Source organism: Anomalospiza imberbis, chromosome 6 (genome assembly GCF_031753505.1).
Source record: "Anomalospiza imberbis isolate Cuckoo-Finch-1a 21T00152 chromosome 6, ASM3175350v1, whole genome shotgun sequence".
Lineage (NCBI taxonomy): Eukaryota > Metazoa > Chordata > Aves > Passeriformes > Viduidae > Anomalospiza > Anomalospiza imberbis.
Window position 1 is genome coordinate 5,803,086 of NC_089686.1, and position 27,554 is coordinate 5,830,639.

Sequence of the window (27,554 nt, forward strand, 5' to 3'; positions counted from 1 at the left end):
ACTTACATGTGTTCAGCTGTGTCAGCATGGTTTAAAGCTGCTTGGCGTATCCAAATCGTATTTTCTCTCTTATATCAGTGCATCTCACACGAATACAGTGATAATTCCTGCTTTGTAGTCTCAGTTCTTATTCAAGATACAGACGCTTTTCTACTTTTCCTGAAAAAGTAGAGTTCCTCTTTGAGCCAGGGCAGAAGGCACTGACATGGAGAGAGGATCTAAGTGAAGTTCAGGAGTTTCAGAGCCTCCTGAAGAGACAGATGCCTTTCTTCAAGCCAGGATTCCTGGCAACATGTTACTGGTTTTCCTTTTGTAGACAAAAGCAGAGATGAGCAGAAAGGTTCTTTAAAAAAAAGTCAAGTCTGTATCTTTACATCCAGCAATCTGTTTTCACTTTAAAGGTAAATGTGTTTACAGTCCACACAATTAGGAATAGGTGGATAAATTAATAAAAACTCCACTATGAATTTGAATTTAATTTCTCAGAATATGGATTTTGAGTTTGACTTTTTAAAAACCTGTTCTAAAACACACTCCTAACTGACTAGAGACTAGTGGTTGATGTGTGGTTGTCTAATTTTTTTTTTTTTTAACACAGCATTTGGTTTTACTGGAAACCTTCACCAGGTGGCTTGCAGAAAGAATAGCTATAAATAACCCTTAAAACATGATTAAAATAAGTAGTTTTAACTGTGATCACATATGTATTGCTATTAAAACAAACCTTAATATTCTAAAAACAATATAAAGGTGATTTTTAAAGGCTAAAGGGAGGAAACTGGACAGTTTCAAGTTGTGTTTCTGTTTCTGAAGGGGCAGTGTCAACTTAAATTTGGGCCAAAACTTGTTTTGTAATATTACTAAGGTTTATAAAACCATCACTGAAGTGTTTGTGTAATGACTTACAAAGTCTCTGGAAAACCATCAGTTGTTAAAGAAATAAACTTTTCCTATGGTCTCTGAAATCCCTCCAATGCTGTGCTCCAAATCTGAAAATGAAACTGATCATAAATAAAACTTAATTGAGAAATGCAGCAAAAGCCAAGCATAAGCAGCAACAGTGTAAAGAATTAACTTTAAAAAAATCTTATATCTATGGTTGCTGGTTCTGTGCTAAAGCAAAAAAGGATTAATTTCTGGCTACAGAGATACCAGTGGTAGCACCACTGACTGCAGGATTGTGAGAGCTCAGGAAGGAGGGAATCTGACATTGGTTTTGAATCTTCTCCTTTGGACAGATCACCTGATCTGTCAGCCTACAGCCCACTGCTGGATCTTGGTAATTTTTTTTTCTAAGTTTGCCTCTGCCACTGGACCACAAAAAAAATTTAAGACACATTTTTTGTGTTGTACAAGTAGAGATGTCAGGTATTTTCCTTGTCAAGAAATTAATTTTACATTTGGTGCTGAAATCTTACGAAGCTGCAGATCTCATAGAAGCATAGAAATGCTTGGGTTGGAAAGGTCCTTGGGGACCATCCAATTCCAACCCCCTGCCATGGGGAAGGAAAACTTCCACTAGAGCAGATTGCTCAGAGCCCCATCCAACCTGGCCTTGAACACTGACAGTGTTGGGGCATCCACAGCTTCTCTGGGCAGCCTGTGCCAGGGCCTCACCACCCTCAGGAAAGAATTTCTTCCAGTGTCTAATCTAAAGCTGCCCTCTGTCAGTTTGAAGCCATTCCCCTTGTCCTGCCACTCCAGGCTGTTGTAAAGAATCTCTCTCCATCTCTTTTGTCAGTTACCTTCAGGTACTGGAAAGCCACAATGAGGTCACCCCAAAGCCTTCACTTTTCTAGGCTGAGCAATCCCAATGCCCTCATCCTTTCCTCGTGGGAGAGATGCTCCTTCCCTCTCCTCATCTTGGTGGTCCAAGTCATTAGGTGTGGTACTTATGGTGGTTTCATATGGAGCAAAGGTCTCAATTGTGTGCAAAAGTGTTTGAGAATGCTGTACCATCTTCAAAGAGCTGATAATTTAGGTAGTCCAGAGGCACAGAAAAATGCTTGGTATTCTAAATGTTGTGTGGTGGTCCCTGGGTTCTGGCCAGCCTGGGGAGTGCAGGGGCTCCTGCAGAAAGGACTGGACCTGGGGCCAAGGCTCCATGAAGCCATCCTTGTCTGGGAACAGGGAGAGGAAGGCCGGTTGTGAAGTGCTGGAGAGATCAGCAAGGCATCAGGGGCACTCAGGCTCTGCAGGCCACTGGAAAAGCAGTTTGGTCCTTTTTGCCTCCCACTACTAATTAGGCAATTTCTGTATTAACTTTGTTGTAGGTCACCTCTTTTACAATAAAACCTCTCACTATGAAAGCACAATATCCTGTTGTAATTTAGACTTGCAGTCTCAAATGCACTTTATGCATCACTGGGAGAGCCATATGAGTGTTTTATTTTGGGTTGTTGTTTGTTTGGGGTTTTTTTTTAGCCTTGGATAGTCTTGGATAATCCAGGCTGAGTAAAATATTAAAGCACTTTCTTTATGTGCTGTACAAACTCTCTCACATGTATACTGAGGATTCTAAGATGATCTCTTGTGTTTTGTGGGACTTGCACTCTCCTCTTCAACAGCCCATAATTCCCGGGCATGAGGACAATGGGATTGCTGCACATGGCAGAGGAGCAGGTTTTCCCTGGACTGTAGCATAGCTTGGAGCCAGGCAAAGGCTTTAAAGACGTCGTATCCACACTTTCACCAGAACCTCAAGGGTTTTGAGACAAATCTTCCAGAAACTGTTGTGTATAACCAGCTTTGTTCATAGTGTAGACAGTTTGTTTTCCCATACAGAAAATTGCTGGTATGGATAAACACAGGGTTGGAACTTCCACGTGTGTTAATAGTTAACAGAAGGGCTCTGTGCATATTCAAAAGGACAAACAATCAGGATGTGGTGCCTTGCTGGCACAGTGTGGGTTTCCCACAGTTGTGTAATCTGGTTACTGGTCATTGTGTGAACTCCTGAGAAGATGGTTAAAAATTGGCTTCCTTGAATCATTTAATTAAAAATGCAGTGAGTGTTGAAGGAATGTGAACAGCAAAATGAACAGGAGAATGCTTTCCACTCTTCCCTTCTCCCCTAACATGTTAAGTCTGGTGATTGAAGGAGTTCAACATCCTTAACCTCTGCTGACAGCTGACAGCACATGCTGCTGCATGCAGGTTAGAGATGTACAACATCTGAAAGAAGCAGACTCTAAACTAGTGCATTTGTGGCCCAAATTTTCTCCCAGTTGTTTAAAAATTAGATGTCTCTACAATTTAGGTTTTTAGTATCTTCCCTCCCTCCTCCCAGCTGATCACAGAAATGCAAGTAGGAACCTGTGCCTTGGTTGTTGTACTTGTGATTCTGGACCAGATCTTGCCTTGTGAGATTTTTCTGCTTTTATCTTGCATTCTGGTGTAAGGTAAAGGGAATGTAATAAAATCTAGAAGGAAAAAACACTGGAGAGTGATGTGAAAAGTCAGTGTACAACGTGACCGTTCTTCATGATCACTTCAGAGGATTTCTCTAGGTACCATAAAAACAGCAAGGCATTTTGTGGCATTAAAAACAACCAGCTTCTTACCTTGTACTGAATAACTAAAAAAATCACAGTCCTGTTAATAAAATCTGTTTGGTTTGTGAGTAACAAATATGGTTCACAGTTCAGTATTTGCTTGGCTCTTTGAAACAAGTAAATGTGATGTGTGAGGGCTCTAGGAAGAAAATACTGTGTTAGAGCAGTCCAGAAAGAATCTGTCTGAACTTCTTCCCTGCTCTCACTTCAAGGAAGTTCTAGCCAGGAATTCTCAAGGATTTCTGTGTGCATGTCGATAGTCACATTAGTCTCTTAGAAAATTACTTGGCCAATAATTTCCTGACTCTCTTGAAAATGCACTTACATATATGTATGTTAATAATCATTCTGTCCTGACAGTTTAAGTAATTCATTTGCTTAACTATTCATTTTACTACTTTGTGTGTGTATATATATATGTGTGTGTGTGTATATATATGTATATATATATTTTTAAAAATTGGCTGGCTTCCCTAAAAATAAGTTGCTGAAGGAGAAAATAAATATGCTGTTGGTTGCACTTACAATAGTGCCATTGTGCAGAGCAGAGCAAGGATCATTTCCAAACGGCCTCAGGTGAAATCTAATGGGAAGCAATTTCAAACTGGTCCGAGTTCATTGGTAGAAAGAATGTGTCTTAGATAAACATCTGATCCAAGTTATACTACTCAGTATTATTCCTTCTCTGATTAAGTTCTAATTTTTTTAAATTTTAATAAATATTGTTGCATTGGCCAGTTGGAATAAGGACCATGTTATATTGTCTTTAATGTGGATTCTATAAAAATGGTTGTTTGCAGGTTACTCTGATTTATGGGGTTGCTGCAGCTTTTTCTTATTACTGAAAATGATCGTTTTCTGTAAATTGTTTCTGAGGGAGAGGGTACTTGGCATTCTGCTGTTCTCCTAGTGATGGCCTTGCAGTCACAGCTTGCAGTTTAGAAGAATATGCATTGTTAATTAATATTGGTTTTGGTCTAGGACTCAAATTTATTCCTCATATATTTACAGGAGAGCTCTGATCTTCCTGCCTCTCTGCTCTTAGCTCAGCATAAGGACAGATCTACCCAGCTAGAAATGCAGCTGGAAAAACCCAAACCTGTCAAACCAGTCACGTTTTCCACTGGCATCAAAATGGTAAGATTTGCTTGTTTGTTTTTTTTTTTTTTAATGCCTTTCAGAAGATCAAGGATTTCCTCATATGAAATTCAGAGGTTGTTTAAACCTGAGTTGCATGTCACATGAAATGCGCTGTTTGCTTCCAATTTAATAAGTAATTAGGAATTAATTGAATAATTTCATCGTTCTGCTAGTTGGAATATTGTGATGACCCACCCAGAACTGTCATCACAAATACATGGAACATTTTCATTGTGTAGTTGTCAAAAAACAAACTATACCTCTCTCCCTGTGAAGTTGTGGTGTCCTTGATTTATTCTTTTTGTTTGTGTACCAATTCTGGAAGTTAAATTTTTTGAAGTTCAAGAATCATCTGCACTTTCTTCAGATTTATTTTGAGCACTGGAATAATCTGTGAGTATGAGACTGTCAATCTAGAAAATTATGCCAAGGTTAAGGATTCTGTTTTCATTGTTATTTGGCTCTAGGAAGCAACAAGTATTTTTGCAAATGTGTCACCATTAGGGTGGCAGCTGAAGATCCCTCAGCATTCCTATTCTGTGGAATGACATGGCTCAAGTACACACCAGCCTGTGTACATAAATGTAAAGCTGAGGGTGGGAGCACGAGTGCCTGGTCTTTTCTGCACCTTGCTGGTTTTCTGCTTTGTATTGTTTTAAATCTCTTTTTAGAGGTTTTAAAAATCCACTTTTTAGACTTTGTATTTTGGAATTGGTAATGGTAAACTGAATGTCTTGAAAATAGCCAACACTCTCTACTCTCCTCAACAAACCAAGAAGTCAGCAAAGCAAAAATCTGTGCATCAAGCTAGTTTCCTGTCAGTAATCAATTTACTTTTGCCATGAATATTTGTGCTGTGTTCATTATCTGTTAAAGCGTTCACAGTGTGGAAGCATTTGCAGCTTATTTTTCCAAAAGCAGTGTCAATTTTTGCAAGGCTGTGCGGATTGTTTTCTTGTTTTCCTGTGGTGTAAATTGATCTTCTTCCTATTTCTTTTAAAATCTAACAGTCTGGGGAAGATTGATATGCTTTGTGAGAGATTTTCTCTCTGTGTAGAAAAGCCAGTGGACAGAAAATGCCTGTTGTTCTGCTTAAAAATACTCTGTCTGAATGGCTGTACTTTCTCTTGCTGTTAAAATATATTGTCAGAATTTCTTAAAGCTGTGGCTTTTTTGTGGGAAAGGGAAGAAGATCAGCTTATGTATGTTATGAGGACAGTGGAAGTATTTTCTAGTTTGTTTAAAAATAATATTAAATGCAGTATGTGGTAGTGGACATTTGAGATCTGCAGCCCTAAGTAAATTTCATCCAGGAATGGTGAAAGACTTGGATGAAGAGATTGCTAGCAGCAGGGCATTTAAATCCTAATGTTTGGAATAATAGGGGCTTATGCCAGGTAACTAATTGCTAATTCATCAGCGCTCAGAAAATGTAAATAGATAAATAATTTAATTTGTTCAATCTCAGGAAACAAAAATTTCCTCTCCCTGACTGATCTTAGTCCTAAATTGAAAAAGAACAGTTTAACTGTACTTATTTCTATTAATATCTTTTAACAGTAAAGTTAAGGATAGAAGCATTTGAGGTTGGTGACTACTGTCATGGAAAATGGATTTGCATCAAAAATCTTACCCCAACAAAATGACAGGTTTTGCTTAGAAAGATGAATGTTTCCTTATTTTCTTTACCAGTGCTTGATTTATTTATTACATGACATTAAAAAAAATACATATTCTATTACACAATAATAACAATATTGATATTCTGCACAATAAATGAAAGAAGTGTCTGACTTTGTAATTTTTGAAGAAGTTGGTTCCACAGCCTGGGAATGTTTCTGTGGGTGTTCTGCTAGGAGGCAGCTCAGTGCTTGGAAGCAGATGTTGAATTTCTGTGGATGATGTGCAAATTGGCAGTTTACAGGGTCGCTTTGACAAACTGGCCTCATTTGAATGAAATGTGTTTTAAGAAGGCTAAATGCAAAATGAGAAATAGAAGAGTAAATAGCAGGCTCTGGGAAGAGGATTTGGAAGTTTAGCTAAGCAAGTAAACCAGTTTGACCCTCAGCCACAGCATCTGTGGGGGGCCTTGGGTATGTGAATAGTCCAGCAATAAATAGGAAGGGACTTCTCCTGAATGCAATGTTGGGAAGAGTTGTGGACTGCAGAGTTCTGCTGGCTGCATTTTGAGTGCAAAAATCAGAAAGAACGCAAAGAGGTGCCACAGAAGTCCGTTCAAAGGCAGAAAGATCTGCTCTCTGTGCAGCATTCTGCCTCTGGTTTGGGAGATGGTTCAGGTATGACTCAGTTTACACTGAGTACCTCCTTAGCACAGAACATGCCAGGTCTGAGCAGTGCAGCATTAAATGTAACAAGAACCAGTAACCTTAGTTAAGCAAATACCATCTAAATAGGAGCTGAAGGAATGAATAAGACTTAAAGTTCACACAATGTTCTGCTGGTTAATTGGCCTCACTGTTAAAATTGGCTCTGGAATGCAACGAAATCTCAAATTCTTGATGTTTTCAGATTAGGATTGGGGTTTGTCTTGGAAAGTTACTGTAGTTATCAAAGGCAAGTTTGCTGGCCTTGGAGTAGGGTTAGTTTTGTGAAAAGCAGTTCTGCTCATTGCACGTGATCCATGAAGGTGGGTTCTAGTGACAGTGTAAGGTGAATTCCCACCTGGCACTCACCTTAGGACATGCTTGTTTGCCAGGCTGAGTGTTTTTCTAAGAACCTGAGATGCTCAGTCCACTCCTTTTGCGTAGGTGTCCACGTGAAGTGGGTGGAGCTTTTCTTGCACTCTTTGTAGCTGCTTTGGCTTTGTTCCCCTCTAATCCATGGGGTTCACACCACTCCTGTTGGTGGGGGCAGCTGTAGGGGAGTACTGAGAATTTCTTAAGAAATACAATTCTAATTAATGTCTGGCACAAGAGTTCTGCAAATTCAGGACATTTGTGTGAAAAGTCTGCTTTATGCCCACTGCCAGAGGCTTAGCAGTGCACATTTAATGAATCAGTATGTATGTCCTTCCCCCGGGCTTTTATTTTTTCCTAATAGTTTGGCCACTGACCTTTTCTGACGGGTGTTTTCCTCTAATTTTGTTTCAAAAGAAGGGAAGCCAGATAGAGCTAGCTGAGCTGCTGGTTGATCTGGAGCTGATGTTTACACAAAAGCTATGAAAATATGCCACTTGTGGCAATCCACTGGGGTTTTTTTTCAGCTTTTCAGCTTGAACAGGAGTGTTTTTCCTTGGTCAGAGATGTTCTTCTGCCTGACTGCTAATCAGACGTGTTTCTTGGTGTCTGAGATAGGAGCATGTCCATTCTAGTCTCCTGGGCAATGCTCAAGGAAGTTGGCTCATTTAAGGTGTCGTATGAATGCTGTGAGTTCCTCTGCTTGCAGGGGGAGGAGGGAATGTCGTGTAAGCTAAGCAAGAGCATCCCCTATAGCATGAGACAGACAAATAGCTCATGGGGACAGGGTCTCCTTCACTTTTCCTTTTGTGAAATTCCTTTTTTTTTTTTTTTTTCTCCTTTCAAGTAGAAGCAGTTTTTCCTGTGTAGTCTGCTCTTCAACTTCTTCAGTAAATTCTATCCTCTGTGCACAAAACTTACATTCTAAATCAATCAGTTTGATTTACCTCTTTGAGTAGGGGGACAGTGTTGCCAGGCTTTTTTCCTTATCATGTTCATCATATTAAGAAATATACTTTCAGCACATCTGAATGTTTCAAAACAGACTTATTAAATCCAATCTCAAATCAGGGTAAAGCTACAAAAGAAACTGTAGCAATCTTAATTGCTGCAGTAGTGCTAAAAATGAGATTTTCTGTCAATTGTGGTACTTTAGACTTTAGCAGCTGTCAAAAAGAGCAGTTTGTCTGAAATGAATTATGTTTCCAGCATTTCTAGGGCTTGTCAGAAAGTGCAAAACAAGGTCTGGCAAGAGAACCATTCTTCTCTTTCTTGGTGAATGTAATGACCATTTGTGGCTGTCAGGTAGCTTTAATGTGGAACTCATTTTAAGGTGTAAGAGAGATGCTCATATATATTGCAGACAAATGGCAGTTTGCAAATGCAACAGGAATTAATTGTGTTACATGAATTTAGTTTCCTTCTTATGTCTCTAGTGTTTACAGTACTGTAGAAGCCTTTTCTAGGTCTGTGTTTTACCTCACCATGGTGGTTAAAAAGTGCATAGAAGCGTGGATGTATTTAACTCCTCCTCAATTTGTTGTACTGGGAGCACAGAACCTTTGAGTCTGTGGCCCAGCTGTTTCTGTGTTTGTAGAAAATCTGAGTGCCTTAGACTGGCTCAGCTCGTGCCATCTCCAGCACATTTCCGGCTGTGTGCCTGTCCCTTTTCTGTTCCTTCCAGTTCTGTAATGTTTCTTTTCTTTTTCTTTAAGAAAAGAAACATTACAGGACTGGAAGGACTGTCCCCGACTTCCCCCAGCCTCCCAGGACACTTAGCCTCTAGTGATGGTATTCTTGGGGTAATCTCATGCAGTTAAAAACTCAATTACCTCTAATTGGATTGCCCAAAAATGCTGGAAAACAACATAGGTGTCCCCTGGTTTGCTCCTGCTTGGGAGAGTTTGCCTTCTTGCATTTTATACCCAAATACCTCAGAATTAATGTAATGCATCATTGACCTTGCAGTCCTTATCATCATTTTTTTTTATTACTTAATAGCAGTGGGAATATTTATTAATAGAACCATTAGTGTGGAGTGCTGTACATGCTTTATCATTACCAAGATGGTCCCTACCCCAGTGAATTTGCAGTTTAAATAGATGTGTCAGGGAGGGAGGGGAACCAGATGCCCGGAGGGGATGTTCTCACCCAGGATTAGCCAGCAGAGCAGTGGAGGAAGAAGGAATAGGATCCAGCCCTACTAAATTCCTAACCTTGTGGCTCTTCCGCTGAGCCGGGCTCCATCTCCTGTCAACAGCACCCCTGAATGGCAGCGAATTAAGAGTGAAATATCTGCTCCAGCTCCTGCTTCCCTGTCCAGCTCACAGCAGCGGTGTTAAATATAACTTTGTGGCTCTGAATATTGCCCAGATTTATTCCAGTTCTTGCAGTTTCAGGTTATTAGTAGCTGGATGCTGGGAAGAGCAGTGTGCAGCTGGAGCAGCCAGAGCTTGCAGGAGGGAGCAGTCGTAGAACCAATATTTCAGAGGAATGGATTTGTGTCAGACACAGGATGTCTAGGACACCTCAGGAATGTGTGTTACCACTAAGCTGCACATAACAAGTGTTAGGGAAGAGATTTTGTGCAGTCTTACACTTGCAGTATTATTCTGATGGGAAATAACGTTCTTATTTTACGTTATGTGGAGCTATTTCTTTTAAAACATTGACCTCATCAGCTCAGGTCAAATTAACTGTTCTTTATTATTGCCTTTTCCTGCAATATTGCTTCCTGTGCAAACAACTGCTCAGCGGCTGCTCCTGTTTTTCAGTCTGTTTCTTTTATAGCTTGTAGAGCAATTATCCAAAATCCTGTTCCAAACTCAAAAAAGTCTGTCAAAATACCCTTTTTAATCAATTGTGCTCCTTCAAAGTTGCTTAGACATATGCCAGGTACTCTGAGGTAAGTGAGGTGCATGTCACACTGTGGTTTAGGCTACAGCTATTCTGCAGCTCCTGAGGGGGCCTTACTTTGCCAATTCTTACTGCTCTGGTTTGCTTGGTTGGTTTGTTGGTTTTGGTGCAGTGTGTTTTAGTGTGTGGGGGGGTTGTGGTGGGGTTTTTTTGGGTGCTTTCAGTTTTTGCCTGAATTTAAAAAATAAAGCAATCAAGGCTTCCTTCACTGTTAGCTCAACTGGTCTGTCTTCAGACTGAAACTGTTCAGATGGAATTGATTTCTTTGAGATGAATGCCAGTTTGAGTTTAATTGGTATTTTGTTTTTAATCTTTGTTTGGCTCATACCATGCACATTTCTCTTTTACAGCTGGGTGGAATATTTCCCTCTTTTCAACTCTTGGTAGTTTAGAATCACAGCAAAAGTACAACACTTACTTTCAAGAGTAACTAGTGTGTTTAGGCATAGAGATTCTTTTGGAACAGGCGTATTTGTTTAGAGAACATGCATGTAAAGGTAAAATTTCCAGTGGCACTGAGCATTCTGTGTCTCTGTGCTTGTATGTGGTGGCTGTGTCCCAGCTCAGACACTCTGGGCTCGGTGTCGGTGCCAGGAAGCAGAATCCCTTTCCAGAGGAAACCCAAATGCCCCAGTCAGGGGAGTCACAGCACTTTCCAGAGGGTCTCTGGATGGAGTGCTCAGGGAAGCAGCATTCCTGCCAAGCAGCTTCCCTGGAGCAGAGATTCACAGAGGTGCAGGTAGCCCTGGCACAAGTGAGGTTCTGCAGTTGCTAAGCACCATTTCCTGATTCCTACTCAGTGTACATTGCATATTGCTTTAGCATTGAATTTTTGTCATCAGTAACAGTGTCTTGTTTTTAACAATGAGCATTGATTTGCTGAGAAGGATACGATTTCTGAAAAGAAGAGAGGGAAAAGAAATCATGGCTGCTGGATCTCTACCATTTCTGACAATATGGGGATATAGAATTCAAATATATAAACTGAGGGGCACCAAATATTCTGGAAGATATAACTCAGGACTAACATGCTGGATTTAAAAAGGGATCCACAGTCCTGTGACCCACCTACTGCTCCCTTAAATCTCATAAATTTATAAATACAATATGACTGCAACTTCCGAGTAGCTTGATGGAAAATGATTAGTAGTAGTAAATACATTTGTCATACTAAATCTCTAACCCTCTGTTTAAATAAAGATGTTTTGTTAAGAGTCAAGCACATACATGCTGAACTGTGCTTTGAGTTTCTGAACTCTGGTTTTGAAGTATATGCCAAATAAACTTTATTTAAGTGATCTATCATCAGTATGCTTCCTGTGCACTCCAGCCCATGGACTGAAGTCTAAAACGTTAATTGGGTTCTGGCTTTACTAAGTAATTACTGTTATATCAAAGTGCATAAACATTCAGCACATGATGTTGACTTAATGAATTTTGTTCCTTATGTTAGTAAGAAAATGTTTCTGGAGGAAAAAAGGCAAAGTAAATGACAGTATTTGTTATTTCCCCTCCCTTCATTTGCACAGCAATGGCCTTGGAAAAGGAGACTGTATTTTGAAAATACAGTGCTATGTCTCCCCATAACTCTCTGCAGGATTTTAGTTTGGAATGCCTTAGGAAATATGCTCTAGTTGAAATTAAGTTGTTTGGTGGACAGACAGAATCAGAACTGCTTGACTTGATTCTTTTTTATGGTTGGGCTCTCTGATACTGCTCTGTTAAAATATTTGTTCATTTGCTTTAAGTCTCCTTTACATGGCTAAAGCAGCACATGTTTATGTACACATATTAGTATAAATACAAATTAGACCCATAAGTTTGCACAGCTGTAATGACTGGAATTCAGTAAATGAAATAAAATGAAATAATGCCAACAGTGTTAATTGTACAGGAGTGAATGGCATGACCAATGTGCTTGTTAGTTAAAGTGTCTGTGGCCAGCAGTGGAGTAGATCTGTGCTTTACCTGTCACTTTTTGGAATGGAGCTGTTCTTAAGTTAGGGTTTTTTTTAATTATATTTTTTTTTTTGGTGGGTTGTTTCTTTGTTGTGGTTTTTTTTGTTTGTTTGTTTGGGTTTTCATTTTGTCTTGTTTTGTTCATGATTTTTAGTGTCCTGTTTGATTTTTGGAGTTGGCCAAGAGCTTACTTGCATGCCTGAGTCTTCCCCATCATTTTTCAGAGAACATCTCTGTGACATGCAGCATGTTCTGGTCCCATGAAAAGGCTCATAGGGAGAAAGAAGGCTGCTGGAAGAGTTCAGCCAGCTTGTCATTTGCTTCCTTGCCTGTATGGGAGCAGGCAGTGGGACAGAACAGCAGGAATGGGCTTCAGGCTCTAATGCAGGATGCCCAGATTCCATCCCAAGCAGCAGCCAGACCTGCCACTAGCTAAGATAGCACAAAGACATGTTGTAGAGTAATCTAAGGAAAATGCTGTTTAAATCAGCCTGAGATCCTCCTGTTTCTGGGTCTTACAGCTCTGAATGTACCTTTGCCTGAGTAGGTGTTACTGTGAGCAATAAGGAGGGATCTGACTGAAAGAAAGAAGGTGGCTGAGAGGAGAGTCCAAAAAACCAGCTGGCAGGGAAATAAAGAATAATAAAAAATTTCTCAATCATTGTTTGTTTTGGAAAGATTGTGCTTTAAGCACATGGAAATACTTTACACATTTGAGAAGTGCTGACTTCCTACATGCCTTGTGAAGGAACAGCAAATCATTCATATAATGTAAACACATTTATAGATTGTTCCAATATAAGTTTTTTCAGTGCTGCTGTTCTTTTTAACAAGATACAATTCAGTGCATACGTGCTCTTTTGAGGCTATACTTTGGCCAAGAGTTGCAAACATCATAAATGTTAAATATTAGAGTTTGTGCTAAATGAATGTTGCAAAGTTATTGAACCACGCTTTTAATGCAAAAAGTTGTTAAACAGTGCTGTTTGATGCACTGTTTAAAAGTAAACCCGTGAGAAAGTAGTGCTGGAGTGAAACAGAAAGAAATGGCTTGTCCAAAATTGTATAAGCATTATGTCTTACAGAGGTAAAAAATGGGAGCGGTCAAAGTCCCTCTGTGAGGGTGGAATTCTAAATCAGGGAAGACAAAGGAATGAAAAGAGAAGCTGTGGTGCCAGAACTGGAGCAGGTACTTGTGAAATTGTACAATCATAGTGCTAGCTGGGGGTCCTGAGGGGTCATGGGGTCCTTCCCCTTGCCTTGAGGCAGAGCCAGGGGTACTTCATGGCAGGGACCTGTCCTAACCTGTTCTTAAAGACTGCTGGGGATGGGGCTCTGCAATCTCCTTCTCAGCCTCTGGTAACACTTACTGCCCTAGCTTTTACATTTCAGGGGAAATTCAGTAACTGTTTCCTTGACCTGATACAAGCTCATTTTCTGCCTAGGTAACTGGCAGAAGTAGGCTGTTCTGTACCTCTTTGTAGGAGCTTTTTATGTCCTTGAAGATGACTATGTACGGAGGACTTCACAGAACTAAATGTTTTAGAATGTAGGTCTTAAAAAAATACTTCAGGCACCTTAATTGTCATTTAACAATAAAACATTGATTTCTTCTGCAAATGCTTGGTAGACTGTCTCTACTCTTACAGACTGGATGAGAAATGACATTCAGCTAAGGACTTTTTAAAGAGGAAAATTCTTTCAAAGAGAACAGCAAGAACATTTAAAGAACTGTAGTAAGATCAGTGAAGTATTTGAAGCCATTCAGGGAAGCTGTAGTACATTTGTATACATACTTAGAAGTATGTGTGACCTTCCTACCATGATCCTTTCTTTCCTTAACAGTTGTCTGCATCTGTGAGAACATCACGTGTTTGCTTCTAATCCTTTCTTCTGTTGCTGCTGATCAAAGCAGTTCTGTGTCATTCCTTCGTCTTCTCTGTTGTGTACCTGGAGGAGCCCTGGTGACCTGGAATGGCAGAGCAGGGATGATGGCTTTGCAGATTGCTGAGTCAGCACTCAGTTGGGCCATGTCTGTTTGTCTTGCTCTGAGAGACTTGCCTATTAAGGCACATGTGTGCAGACTTACCTCCCAGCCTGGTTTCACTGCTGGTTATTGAATTTCTCAATGAACTAGAATCCATTTGTCGATGTGGAGTGTGTTGATCTCATAGCATGGTGAAAAGATCTCCCATATGCCTGTATTTATTCTTCCTTCCCTGTTCTCAGGGCCACTTTCAGACAAATTTTGGGTAAGCACAGCCTACAACTGGATTTTCTGAAATTCTTGCCAGGCTTGGTCATACAGGGAGAGCCAAGAGGAGGATGAGGGATGGCCATAGTGGGAGGCAGCTGCTGGAAGAAATATGGCAGGGAAATCAGTAACAAGTGCTGGCAGCAGCAGTGGTGCCCTGCTGGAGCATGGAATCAGGGCCGCTGGGGATGGGGAGCACAGGGCAGCAGAGGAGACAAACTGGGGAGAACCTGGGGGGACATGGCACCATCCCTCTGAGGGGGGAGATATGGGACAGAGTTGGCAGAAAGGTGGGTGTGAGTGGGATGGGAGTTTCTAGGCAGAAGGGCTGAGTAGTTTCTCCACAAGGTTGGGAATTAGAGGGGAGCTCTGGGACAGAAGGATTTAGAGACCTGGGGATTCTGGTACCCATCCATCACAATCAGTTCCTGTGTAGGAATCCTGTTCTCTGAGGTCAGCCAGGGTGGTGTGTGTGCACTTGTGTGGCTTCCAGTGTGACACCCCCACACACACACACACACACACACACTCATGTGCTAACCAGGGTTCTGGCTGTAGGCAGGGGTGAATGGGCAGAACTTGTTTCCTACAGCATCTTCAGTTTTGTCCAAGGTACACCAGCCTTACTGAAATTAATTATTAATTTATTGATTTCTTATGAAGACAAAATCATCAGTGTGTTGGTTGGGTCTGTGCTGCATGTCTGTGCTTGTCCAACCTTTTCTGCACCTTAGCTCCTGCATAAGTGCACACAGCAAATAAATGAATGTTTGCTACAGGGTCTCAGAGAAGTCAAATTTTGAGCTTTCAGAGAGCACATTTGTAAATCAAAAACTGATTTTAAAATTAAGATATATTTCAAAGGAGCTCTTGGGGGCTCTAGTTTTCAGTAGTGATCATTACCATCCAAAGTGCATCTGTATCGTACTAGGGTACTTGAAGAAAGATATTTGGATCAAAGAGACAATGTTTTGTTATGAGACTTCAAAAGTAGTTTTCCTTAAAAATGTTTGTTCAGGTGCAGAGGGTGAGAGAAAGGAATATTGTTTGAGGCAATTGGTGTTGGACATCAAAAGGTGGATGTCCCCATATATATGTAGTGTTTGTCAGTCAGGGTGTCTCTGGAAAGGAATATTAACAGCTTTAGCCAGTAAGGGAACAAAGTATCTTCATGAAGAAGTGCCTTGGTCTCTGAAAGTTTGGCTTATCCTCATTCCTCTTAATATTTTGGGCTTGTTGAGGTTTTCACTTTAAGGGCAAAAAACATGGATAATATTGAAGTAGAGAAATTACTAGTTTAGTTTATTGTTTTGCTTTGCCTGAACACAGTTGTTACACAGGTAACATCTGTATTTGGGAGAAATACAAGGCTCAGGTGTAGCTTGCGACCCATTACAATTCAGCAGAATGTGTGGCAAAGCAGTAAAATCCTCTGCCTCTTACAAAGTCAGTAATAGCATGGTAATAGGCTGTGTTTTATGCAGGCTTCTTTTTTAAAATATAAAGTACTAAAGAGTATTGTGACTACAGAGAAAGCTGCTTTGACTCACTTAGACAAATGTGTGCCGTGGTATGGGCAGGAAATGGAAGGACAGAGAGCACATGTGGAACCATCTATCTAAATTAGCTGGATGGGGGCCAGGAGACTGGAACTTGCAACATTTGCCATGATTAGTAGAAAATGAAATGGTGGCTTTGTGTAAGAATAATGATTCTTGTATTATTCTGGGCAAGTGAGGTAGATCCTGCAGGACACAAATGGTACATTTAAAGGTGGTGCATGTGGAATTGGAGGACTTTGAAAAGGTAAGTAGTTTGGAGGGAGGAACAAGTGAGGGCTGTGCACAGGAGGAAAGCAGCATATATATATATATAGGTCTGAGGCCCATTCTCCTGTTTCATCTCTTGAAAGAGAGGCATAAATAAATAGAGCATCACTCCCTTCTCCAAGGCACAGAGCGATCACAGAAATGTGATCCTCTGCGAGTCAGTCAGAGGCAGTGCTCCAGCAGCCAGGAGCTGCAGGGCTGGGCTGTGGGGACGTGCTGACACATCTAAAGGGGTGGACATGGGCACCTGATCCTCACCATCCTTGGGCACTCTGGGGCTGGGGCTGCCTGTGTTTGGTGCCTGTTCTGTATGACTGGTATAAAGCAAAAAAACCACATACATCCCAGTTTGTAATGGTTCCCTGTGATAGTTCTTTGGGTTCAGACAAGCAAAGCTGGAATAATTGATCTGTAAATATTTGAAGAATTTTCTGCCCTTCTAATGGGGTGGCACTGTCTTGGCCTTGCCTGCATACCTAACATTCCTCTATGTGGTTGTTTACAGGAAAACATGATTAGGATTTTCTTTTGTTATGGGGGTGAAAAAGAGGGCTTGGCTTGAGAGCTAATGGCAGAACATAGAGGGGATTGCAGTGGGAGTTTCATCCTTTCTTTAACTTTACCCATTTGGTTTCACTTATGCACCTTAATCTGCTACTTGGTGGGATGATGCCACATTGAATTCTTGATTCGGTAGAATGTGAAGCCTAGACAGGGCTAGGCCAAGAATTTATCACATATCAGGCACTTTTGGAATATGGGGTAAAAGTCTCCCATCCCAATCCTTAAGGTGCAATTTATATTAAAGCTTAATGTTGTGTCAGTTTCGTTTCATTGATAGTGTTGTGTACAGCATTTGCTTTGTGCTAGTTTTTAACCTGTTTTGTCTGGTTGGTTAAGTGTATTTGAAATACAAAATTAAACAGATGTGTCACTTTAAAGTAATAAAAATATTCGTGAAGATTGTTGTACCCATTTAGCTGTTTGTTGCTTTTAAATTGTAACCTATTTGAGCTGTAGGTGCCAGGTATAACTTTGGCTCTCCATCATCTAATTGAAAAATCTTTGGATTTTTTTTTAATCCTGAATAAAGTATTGGAAGGATCAGGGTTATTTTGTTTGTTATGAAGATCAAATCATAAATGTAGCTGCACTTAAGTTTTTATTTTGTTTATTTGTGAAGAGACAAAGTACATAGCAACGGCAGCTTTTCAAATGTGAGATTTCTGCTGTAGGAAGAAGGCTGCTTTAGACCTGCAGATAGTTTATCTTTGTTGTTAAATGCAGCACTCTATGGCCATGCTGGTTCACCTTCTATTATTTTCAGTCCATCTCTTCTCACTGGTAGCCTCAGACTTCGAAAAGAAGGAGTGGACTGTGGTGGAGGTGGCAGAGTTGGACCTACAGGGGAAGTGAATTTAAACATAGTAAAAACCACTGCTGCATGTTCTGTTTGGAGAAACTTCTGCCTGCAACTCTGGAGCTGTGAAAGTGCAGTCTGGACCTGGGAAAGGCAGGAGGAGACTGTGTTTTCATGTATCTTTTGCACAGGGAAGTTTTTGCTACTGTGCATTCTGTTATCTCTGATTTTGCTGGCAGAAAAGGAAGTTGGAAAGGCAAGGAATGGCCAGCTGACACTTTGAGGAAGGGGAGAGAGAACCCCTACCTGTCATGGCCTGTGGGTGATGGGGAGAGACACACACAGCAGGTTTGTCTTTCTGCAGTGGGAGGGATGTGCATGTGCATTGTCAATTGTCCATGACAGCTGACAGTGGGGGGAGGGAGCTTTTGAGGGGAACTCCAAGATTTGGATCATGGGAATGTGAGCTTCAGTCAAAATGCTTCAGTTGTGGTTAATACCAAATGACTGCAGCTAGTTGGAACATGATTTTTGGATTGAAACATCAATGCAGCTTAGGTTGGGTTGTTTTTTTTTTTTTTTTTTGTTATGGCTTCCCCCTTCCCTAACAGGACACATTTTGATGAAGGATCAATTGGAAAACCTGAAGGAATGTGGATGATGTGAGTGTTAGGGTTACTACTCTCTCTGACCACTTTGACAGACTCACTGAGTTTAAAAAATCTACCCCTTTAACTATTCTTCTATGCTTTTATATGTTCTGATTAATGGAATCTTGAATCTCTTTCTAATTATTTGCATAAGGTCACACAAAGTATTAAGCTAAGGCCACGGAGAACAACTTTGTAAATTCTTACTGCTCTGAAATCTAATTAAAAACCTGCAAACTTCATCATTCATCATTTTACCATAGCAGTATATTTCTTAGGGAGACAGTCTAATATCCTGCAGCAACTTCATGGTATTAAAAAAATAATTAATGGACACTTTTAGGGCAATGTGTGTTGCTACAATGTGAAATAATACTTCAGTGTTATAAGTGAATGGTGTGCTAGGAAACGCTAATCCCTTGTGTATAGTAACAAGAAGTATGAATATTACTTATTAATAATAATGTAAAACACCTTCACACACATGATTTTTCCTGGGCATATCTACCTTTTTGTAAACAACAGCAAATTTTGATTACAGAAAATTGGTGAGAAGCAAGAGGGATTTTTGTAATTAAGACAATCTGTTTATTTAAAAGTCTTCAGAAGTTGTAAGAGATGGAACTTAGCTGTGTGTGAGGGATGAATGTTGTGCAATAATGCCCCTTCATTCCCCTTTCATAATAAATCTCTGCAGAGTATTCATCTGAAGGGCTGGATGCCAAAAAGAACAGGTTCGACTTGTCTGTGAGGATTTACACCACAGTGAAATGCACAACTGCTTTTGTAGAGGTCATTGTGAAGGTCACGGAGCCAGTATGCACCGCTGAATGGGAGCAGCCTGGAACAATGGTGTGAGAGGTTGGACTGCCTGAAATCACTGCTTAAAACCTCATCTGAAACGTAGCAATAAGCTGGAATCCTTAAAACACACGGCTTCAAAGCATGTAGACTGTTTTGCAAGAAATGAACGGTCTCTTTTGCAGTAGTTTGCATCTCATACCCTCTGCTGAATGTGACTCTGACCTCAGAAAGCAAGTGTGTGCCATTTCCTGACAATTAACATTGAAATGACTGAGTGTGTCTAATGTAAACATCCTCAAACCATTAATAATTGCCTCTGTCCAGGTTAAAAAAAAAAGCAAAACAAAAAACCAAAAACAAACAACCTGGATTTAACTACCTGAAATTTAGCCCACCTCTTTCTTACAAATAAGGTCTGAGTTTGGCCATACTATGGTTGCTATGTCTTTAAATAAAAGATGATGATCATTTCAAATGGCAACCGGCCATCACTGGGGTTTAGTGCAGAGATTAATTAGTAAACTTTGGAATGCGCTACAGCAAATGCAGCTGATTGGCAATAGCATGTGGAGCAGCAACTGGTGGAAAGCTGGTGCTGCTGAGCAGCAGAGGTATTTCCAAAAAGACTTAAGGGTGCTGTGATGTGCTCTGCTTTAAATGGCACTGTGCTGATTGCATCAAACTACCAGTTCTCTGTTTATGCAGTTTGGTAAATGCACAGATTAGAGAAATCTGGTGTGCATTTGGAAAGAAAGCAAGTTTTCATGTGTTGTTTTGATAAGATGAGGTGCACCACATGAATAAAATGATGGCCCTGAACATCAGTTTAAAGGGATTGTGGTTTGTCTGCAGTGCAGTTTATAATTTTCTTAAATTAAGAAATATTAAGATAAGTATTATTCTAAAAAAAAACCACTAACACGATCATGGACAATTCAACAGTTATAGCAATAAGCTATTCCATATAATTCTAATCCACTTTTTAAAATTATACAGATTTCTAAATATGTGTGTCTGCATGATTTATAATTGCTTACTCTCTTCCTTTTAAAGTTTTAAATGCATGGTTAGAGAAATTTGGAAACTTTCTGTGTAGGTTAACTTTCTAAAGAGGTTTGATCTTTTTGCTATGAGTAATGGACCCCATTATGTACAGTCCCTAGTGGAACTATTTTCTCAACTTGTTTGGCCTATGGGATTGGGGCCTAGATAATGAACTTCAGGTGATTTATATAATAAATAACTAATCTTGAGATATTACTTGGAATCCAGATACACTTCTTAAAATCTATCTTAATAATATTGTATTAATCTACTGATGCCCACCTTCATTTAGAAAGCGATGGTCAAACATCCGTTTAAACTGGTAAGAAAAACTCACACCAATACTGGTAGGTTTTTGCTCTGGAAATGCCTCAGGCTTGTGGATTAGCCTGGTAAAATTCATCCGGCTGCCCCATACCTTGAGTATTGAGCTAAGCTCTGCCCTTGTGGGCTAATGGGATCGCTGAAATAGTCATATAAATTTTTGATACAAACCTGGCAGAGGTGCTTGATCTCATAAGATATGGATCACCCTGGCTTTGACCCAGAAAACCCTTAAGCATGTGCTTGGAAACAAAGCAAGCAGGTATTGCTCTTGGCTTGACTCTCAGCTCTGTGACTTGGTCCCCGTTGCAGTTCAGTCCCCAGGGCCCATCCGTGTTTCGTGGTGGATCTGTGGACCCAGCAATGGCACACGTTGGTGCCAAATACCTGGGTACAACCTGCTCGACTTCCCGGCTGTTGGAACAGTCCATGCAAGGACAGGGAGTGGAGACTGGAGTTGGGAGCGTGCTGGTTGTTCCTCTGGAGGCCTGTTTGTGCAAGCCTCTGCTTCCTAGAGCGTGGTGTTTTTTGCCATAGGTAATTGCAGCGCAGCGGATGGGCTCAGTTTACGCCATCAGGTTTAGGCTTGCTTGGCGTTGTTGGACTGGACTTGTAGGCCATGATCCAGGCAAAGTAATTGGAATGTGACTGCTCCTTTGGATTTGTGAGGCTCTTTGTGTGCTTGGAGCTGGGTAGTTCTCTAAGCTGAATCAGTGTTGCTGAATCGAGGTCGAAGCCCCAGGTAAGTGGATGATAAAATTTTCTGATGGCAAATAAATTTGTTAGCTTGACATGCCTCTAAATAATTCCTGTGTGCAAATGTGCACATGATTAGGGCATTACAGGATTGTGCAAACATTCTATGATAGTCTTTGTTTAAAACTGTTTAGCTCATTCCCTGGATTATTTGTGTTTGGGTGTATCTGTGTGTACACACACAGAACAGAAACCTTCATGCACACAAAGAGCATCTCATTATAAACTGCACTATTTGAGCACTGCAATCAGCTAATTACTAAGGTGTGTTTATTTTATTCAAACTGCTGTGTGTATGTACAGTATACACATCCAAGTACATTGTAGAACGTTATGAATAATTAAAAGCAAATTGTAGCCCTTTACAGAAGCAAATGTAGGTACATTCAGCAAAGCATTATCCTGGCCAGGCTGCTGGTTTGCTGTGACTCAACTATTGCATGAATTATAGACTGCTCTTTGTAGCACTTGAGGGCTGCCTCTTGGTATTGGTCTAAATCTGAGATAGAAAAGATTAAATAAAGTCTGAATTTCTTTGACTTGATAGCAAACAGTAACTGCTTGTGCTAATACCCTGGAACAGACCAGTGCAGCTGCTGGAGTAGCTGAGCTGGGGGTTAGGGGATTTCATAAGGTGAGCTGCTGTAGGCTCTGGCAGGCTTTTGTTCCTTGCAGGTCTCTTGGTCAGTGCTCTGTCCTGGCGATAAATGTTTCAGCCAACACAGCAATGGCTGTGAACAGGAGATGTGGGAAAAAAAAAAGTTGATGAAGTGTCATGTTTTAACTGTGCCCTGAGATTAATGTGAAACTGAAGGAGAAAGCATGGTTTTCTCAGTCAACTACCATTGATAAAAGTTAATGTCCAGAGCTAGGGCCAAGTTATTTAGGCTGCTGGTGATTTAAAGGGTGATTTAAATTTGTTTGTTAAAGCTTTTTTTAAAGCTTGCCATCTTTTGCTTAAAATATAATTTTCCAGAGAGTTATACATCTTAAACTTAATTTTCTTTTTCTTGTCAAATCTTGGACAATTGAAAACAAACACCCAAAACCCCACCCTGGATTATTAAGCCAAATGTGCCGTGAAAGCTTCTTGAACAGCTTGCCTTGGCACACTGAAATTAATGTGGTTATAGTCCAGCCACGGTGGTGGTGGGGAAAATAACCTTCCAAACTGTCAGCACTTGGGAAAGGAAACACAAAAACCTATTATTATTCATTTGTAGTGTAGAGTTTCTGATTTGCTCCCATTGACTTGAGTGATACGGTATCAGTTACTGCGATGGCTGGAGCCGGGTTTGTGTTTCACTAATGAAGTGGAGCAGCGATGCCGATGCACAGTAGCCCAGTGTGGCTGGATGGATGGCTTCCAGGTAGATGGACACTGGGGCTGGCCAGCTTAGGAGGCAGTTTGCTATGGTGAGCCAAAAAATCAGCTCTTGCTGGTGAGTCTGGAAGTGTTTGTGTGCGCTGAGTCAGTCTCTTTATATACCGGGGTGATTGCAGCACTGATTAGACTGGAAAGGCTTGGCAAATCCTCGTTGTGTGGGAAGCTCGAGTGCAAAAACTTGCCTAATTTTCTTTATTTAAATCAGTATCGTCCTGCTTGAGGCCTTTTGGAAAGCACATCTAAGTGAACGGTGTTTTAAGTTAACACAATGTTCACAATAAAGGGCAGTTTCATTGGAAAAGGGCGTGCTTAGGGTTACTTTCCACAGGCTTCTGCCCTGTTATGTGTGAAGGGACTCGGTTCTCCTGCATACACACATTGTTTTTTGTGAAATCTCTCCTTGATGGATTTAATATCTTAAAATTTGCTTTATGATCAGCAATTCTTGGAACTCGCAAACAAGAAAGTGCAGATAACTTCAAATATCCATTTGAAGTCTGATTCTGAGGAATGCTTATGTTGATTTTGACCTTAGAATGTGAGGTTTGATCTCTGTCTCAAAACTGCAGTTTTCTAGCAGAAATGTAAATACACTCTGAACTTTTTTTAGGTACCATTAAAGTGTGCTCTGTTTCCTGAAGACAGGGACTTTATTCCAGAGATCTTGGATATTCCACCCAGGGAAACGTATTTCTCTTCATAAGGCTCCAGATTCAGTAGCTGATCTCTAATCAGCAAAGCTCGCTTGCATGTGCTTTTGTTCAGGAGACACCAGTCTGTGGTGGTTTAGATTTGAATATAACATTTTTGGTAATTGTGAAGCTTCCTAGACTAGAGAAGGGTGAAGGGTGGAAGCTAATTGAGATGATTTAGAGTTTTATATAAGCACATAAAGCTGTACGTTGTCTTGTTGTGTTTGAGTTTGAAAAGCGCTTTTTAACTACTTTGACATCTCGCTTTTATTCTCAAACATCTGCTTTAGATTGTTTGCCATAAAAGTGTAAGAATTAATCTTGCCCTCATTTTTGTTATTGCTACCAGAAACCAAACTATTTTTATTACTTCTTGTATAGGGATTTGGACCCTGAACTATTTTCAGAGTTTAGGAGAAAAGGATTTTGTATTTTATTTTCTTCCCCCCTCGTGCACCCTTCCTCTCCCCAAGCTCACAGGTAAAGTTAATTAAATAATAGTTTTTAAGTGCACAAAGATGTTCGTCATGGCTTGTAAAACTGTAGTAAGCTCTGCTGTGCTTTATTTGGTCCAATACTAAGAGTTTTAAGGGGATTCAAATGATCAGCTTATGTTGGTTTGTTTCTCAGAGCAGCAGCTACCCTGAGCCAGGGTAAGCATTTGCATCATCTGTGGAGAGCCTGGTACATATTTTACTGATTGGAAATAATATGTGAAATTCAAATAAATGAAGACCTTCCTATATGATTAGTTCTTTGGTTAACAAATCCTCTTAATGCTTGTTTCTGGGGCTTCCTTTTCTCTGGGATTGCAGCTTGCTTGTGTTGTTTCCCAAGCAGCAGCCAGTGGCCATGGCCTGGGATGTCAGTGCAATCCCCGATTCATCGCACTGCCTTTGAGCGACGCCTTTTCCCTGTTGGGTCTTATTAAATGTCAGGGCACTCTGCTGATGTGGCTCCATCCAGTACTTGTGCCAGAGCCTACAGGAATCTTCTCTTCTACAATGGAAGGGTTGTTTTTAAGGCAAAACTGTCTGTTGTAAGCCTACAGCAGGAAATACTCAGGCAGCCTCTCCAACTTGCTCGAAATGCAATGTTTGTCCTGCAGTTGCTTTCACAGCAGTCTCCTTTTTCAGAATCTGTGGCAACACTTGCTTTTTAAAAATTTGAATACAAGTGTTTTAGCAAAAGGGTTCACAACGAAACCAGTGAACAAGATAAAACAGATGAGGAATCTTTTTTATTTTGTAAACAGATAAATATGGTTTTTCAGGGACTGAGTGTGAAATTGCCACGTGCTTTTATCTGTTTTTGCTGCCAGCTTCTATTTTGTCTGAGATTGTAGATTTTTCATGGGAGGAACCATTCCTTTTTCTGTGTGTTAAAGATGCCTTAGATATTTCTGGTGGTGTTTCAAGGAATTAGGAAGCTGTAGCCACTCAAACCAGGGCAATGCAGCAGACCACAGTAGTTCGTTCGTAGGAGGACTTTTTGCAACTCGGTCAGGATCAGGCAAGGTTTACAAATAGGCTTCTTGGTCCTGTGAATTTCTGTGAATCCTGTCCAAAGGACTGGTAAAATTCAGGTGCCATGGGAAGTAAGTACACACAACTTGAAAAGCTGTCATGTGTCTGTGGTTTATCATCTTGTTATACCCACTTAAAACATAGATGGAAACTTGCATGGAAAGAAACTGAACCTCTCTGGAAGGAAAAAAGTAAATTTTGTGCAGATTAAAAATGCAGTTTCTTCTGCCCCAGGGAGTTTTTTTGTTTAGTTTGAGAGAATTAATGTGCATTTTCAAAGCAGTGCCATGAAGTGTCTTATGTTTGCAGGGGGTCCCCTCCTGTCCTGGTAGTTGGTTCATGTTTACTTGTGTGCCCTGCATGCAAATGGGAAAAGGCTAGAAATAAACTACTTTTACTTTAAGTAATAATTTCTAAATATATTGCTAACAGTTTTCAATTTTCATTTAAAATGTTCTACTAAATACAGCCCACAAATACTGTGAAAATGTATCGTGTACTGCTAACGTCTGATACTTTTAGTTTTTTAACTTCAGTTTTTCTGAATTCCTTCTTTTTATCTTTTTGTCTGTTTCTAATAATTCACCCTTCCTGTCTTTCTATTCTATTCATGCTTTTCCTTTCATCTGCCTTTATTGTCCTTTTCTTAATATTTTATTCCTTTTTTTGTGTCTGTTGCTATAAAAACTTCCTTGCTTTCTCTTGCCAGACAATCATCAACCTTTAGCAGTCCTTCCTTAAAATCTAGCTATTCAAGGAATCTCACTTTATTTCTTCCCTTTATCAGGCAGATATAAGCCATACTGAATGTGATGTTCTGCATCTTTATCAACATTTATCTGGGTCTAGGCTGGATGCTCAGTAAAACAGGGAATATATCTCTGACTTCCACACACACACACTCAGAGTTACTCATCTTCTACAGTCTGAGATCAGCTTTCTGTTTGGCTTTGTTATTTTAAGTAGTGTTTCTTTTTAAATCATCCATCAGACTTTGCATTCCTCAAAAACAGTATTGTGGAGCTGTGGCTGTGTGGATGGGAGAAGCTGCTTTAGAGAATCTCAGGAAAGAGCAGATAATGGAGTACAGTGATGTATGATTCTTTATGAGCTGCTGTTCTTCCAGCACAGCAGCTGGTTTTTACAGTTTCCACTGTTCTCCAGGAAATCCTAGATAATTTTCTTGCATAATAGAGGGATCGTATCAGTATAACACACAGCTTTAGTTGAGCAAAGTAGGAGCACCAGTAGATTCACCTGTGTAGAGACTCAGGCAGTTGTTGCTGGTTGATGAGCAATGCTTTGTGCTCTGACCTCCACTGCTGTGTCTGTCCCTCTCTCATTGTTCATGATACACAAATTGGCAGTTGCCATTTATTTCTACTTCATGTCCCTTGAAAAATTAGGTCTTAAATGTGTGTGTTTAAAACAATGTTATATTAAAGCCTTAAATCCTGTAATTAGACTGGCTATTGTTGATAGTTGATATTATGCTTTGTTGATAGCCAAACCAAAATGACCAAGGCTCCAGGAGTCTGATGGTAGAGATGCAACAAAAGTTTGTTTAGTTCTGCTTAGTGTGCTGTATTACCAACATAGCACACTGAGGACTGCTGAAACAAAGTGAACAGAACATGGACTTTAAGTCACCTGTAATGAAACATTTCTCTGAAAATGGGAAGAACTTGCAGCTATACCCTGAGAAGGGCCACGTAGAGTCCTGTAAAAGCCGCTGTAGGAAAAAGCAATACACGAACTAATGGTAAGGTTTGTAAATGTAACTGGCATTCCCAGGGTGTCCAAATGCCCCTCAGCAGCCAGCTCATGGCATGGCTCTCCAGTCCAGCTGAAGGTGGCCAAACAGGCACCAAGTGCAGGGTAGAGGTCCTGGGCACAGAACAAAAGGAGCAGAAGCAATTGAGCCGTGTCTGGCACAGTGACGTGCAGAATTAATTTCTTAGGAGCTGAGACAGAGTTGGGAGGAAGATTGAGAAACCCGTGCTGAAAACCAGGAGTGTGACCCGTGGGCTTATTAGTGACATGAAAATGTTGTTTTTTAATTCTTCATTCCCCGAAATAATGCTGTCTTGTGTACTGGGCTATCCTTTGAACAGTGGTGGGGATTTTGAGGAAAGCTTGGCAGATCCTGCCAGAACTCTGGGGTCTCTGCTGAAAACAAGAGAGTGACTTGTTGCAGCAAACATCCAGACTATCCCCTGAATCCTGCCAGGGCTGCAGCAGGCAGTGCTGGAGAGGACAGTCCCAAGCAATCCATGGGCATGAGGAAAGGGCACCGGCCTTTTCTGTGAAGAGAGTAGGCACTAAATCCTGCCCTGGCTCTGAGCCAGCAGAATTGTATTTCGGCTTGTTAGATGGACACAGGCTTTCTTCTGGGAGATTAGAGAAATGGGGCTTTTTGGCAGGAGCTTAAAGATAAGTCTGGTCAGGTAATTACTTATGTCAGAAAGTTGTAAAGGAAAATTTTGGAGGCAAGTAGAACTAATGGTGTGATTTAACCCGTGTTAGTCCGTGGTTAATTTTCCAGGTAACTGTTTGTGTAACAAATTGCATATATCTCACTGTCTTTGTTAATATCTTCTTCAGTGCTGTTGATCTCTTGGCTTATTTCTGTCATTCCTAAAGAAAGCACATCTTTTAAATCT

The 27,554-nt window shown here is 40.5% G+C and overlaps 1 protein-coding gene and 1 long non-coding RNA gene across 4 annotated transcripts in view; one reads left to right on the forward strand and one right to left on the reverse strand.

Annotated features, from left to right (window-relative positions):
- Window positions 1-27,554, forward strand: part of MNAT1 (MNAT1 component of CDK activating kinase) — a 117,113-nt gene that overhangs the window by 49,360 nt on the left and 40,199 nt on the right. For all 3 annotated transcript variants that reach the window (XM_068192140.1, XM_068192142.1, XM_068192141.1), the window contains exon 6: window positions 4,566-4,691. In XM_068192140.1, coding sequence (XP_068048241.1) covers window positions 4,566-4,691 — 126 coding nt within the window. The remainder of the gene's footprint in view (window positions 1-4,565; window positions 4,692-27,554) is intronic.
- On the reverse strand, window positions 10,078-15,124 carry LOC137475147 (uncharacterized). Its single transcript, XR_010999706.1, has 2 exons — window positions 14,355-15,124; window positions 10,078-14,234 (listed from the first exon to the last, which is right to left on the reverse strand). It is a non-coding gene; the product is annotated as an uncharacterized lncRNA (long non-coding RNA).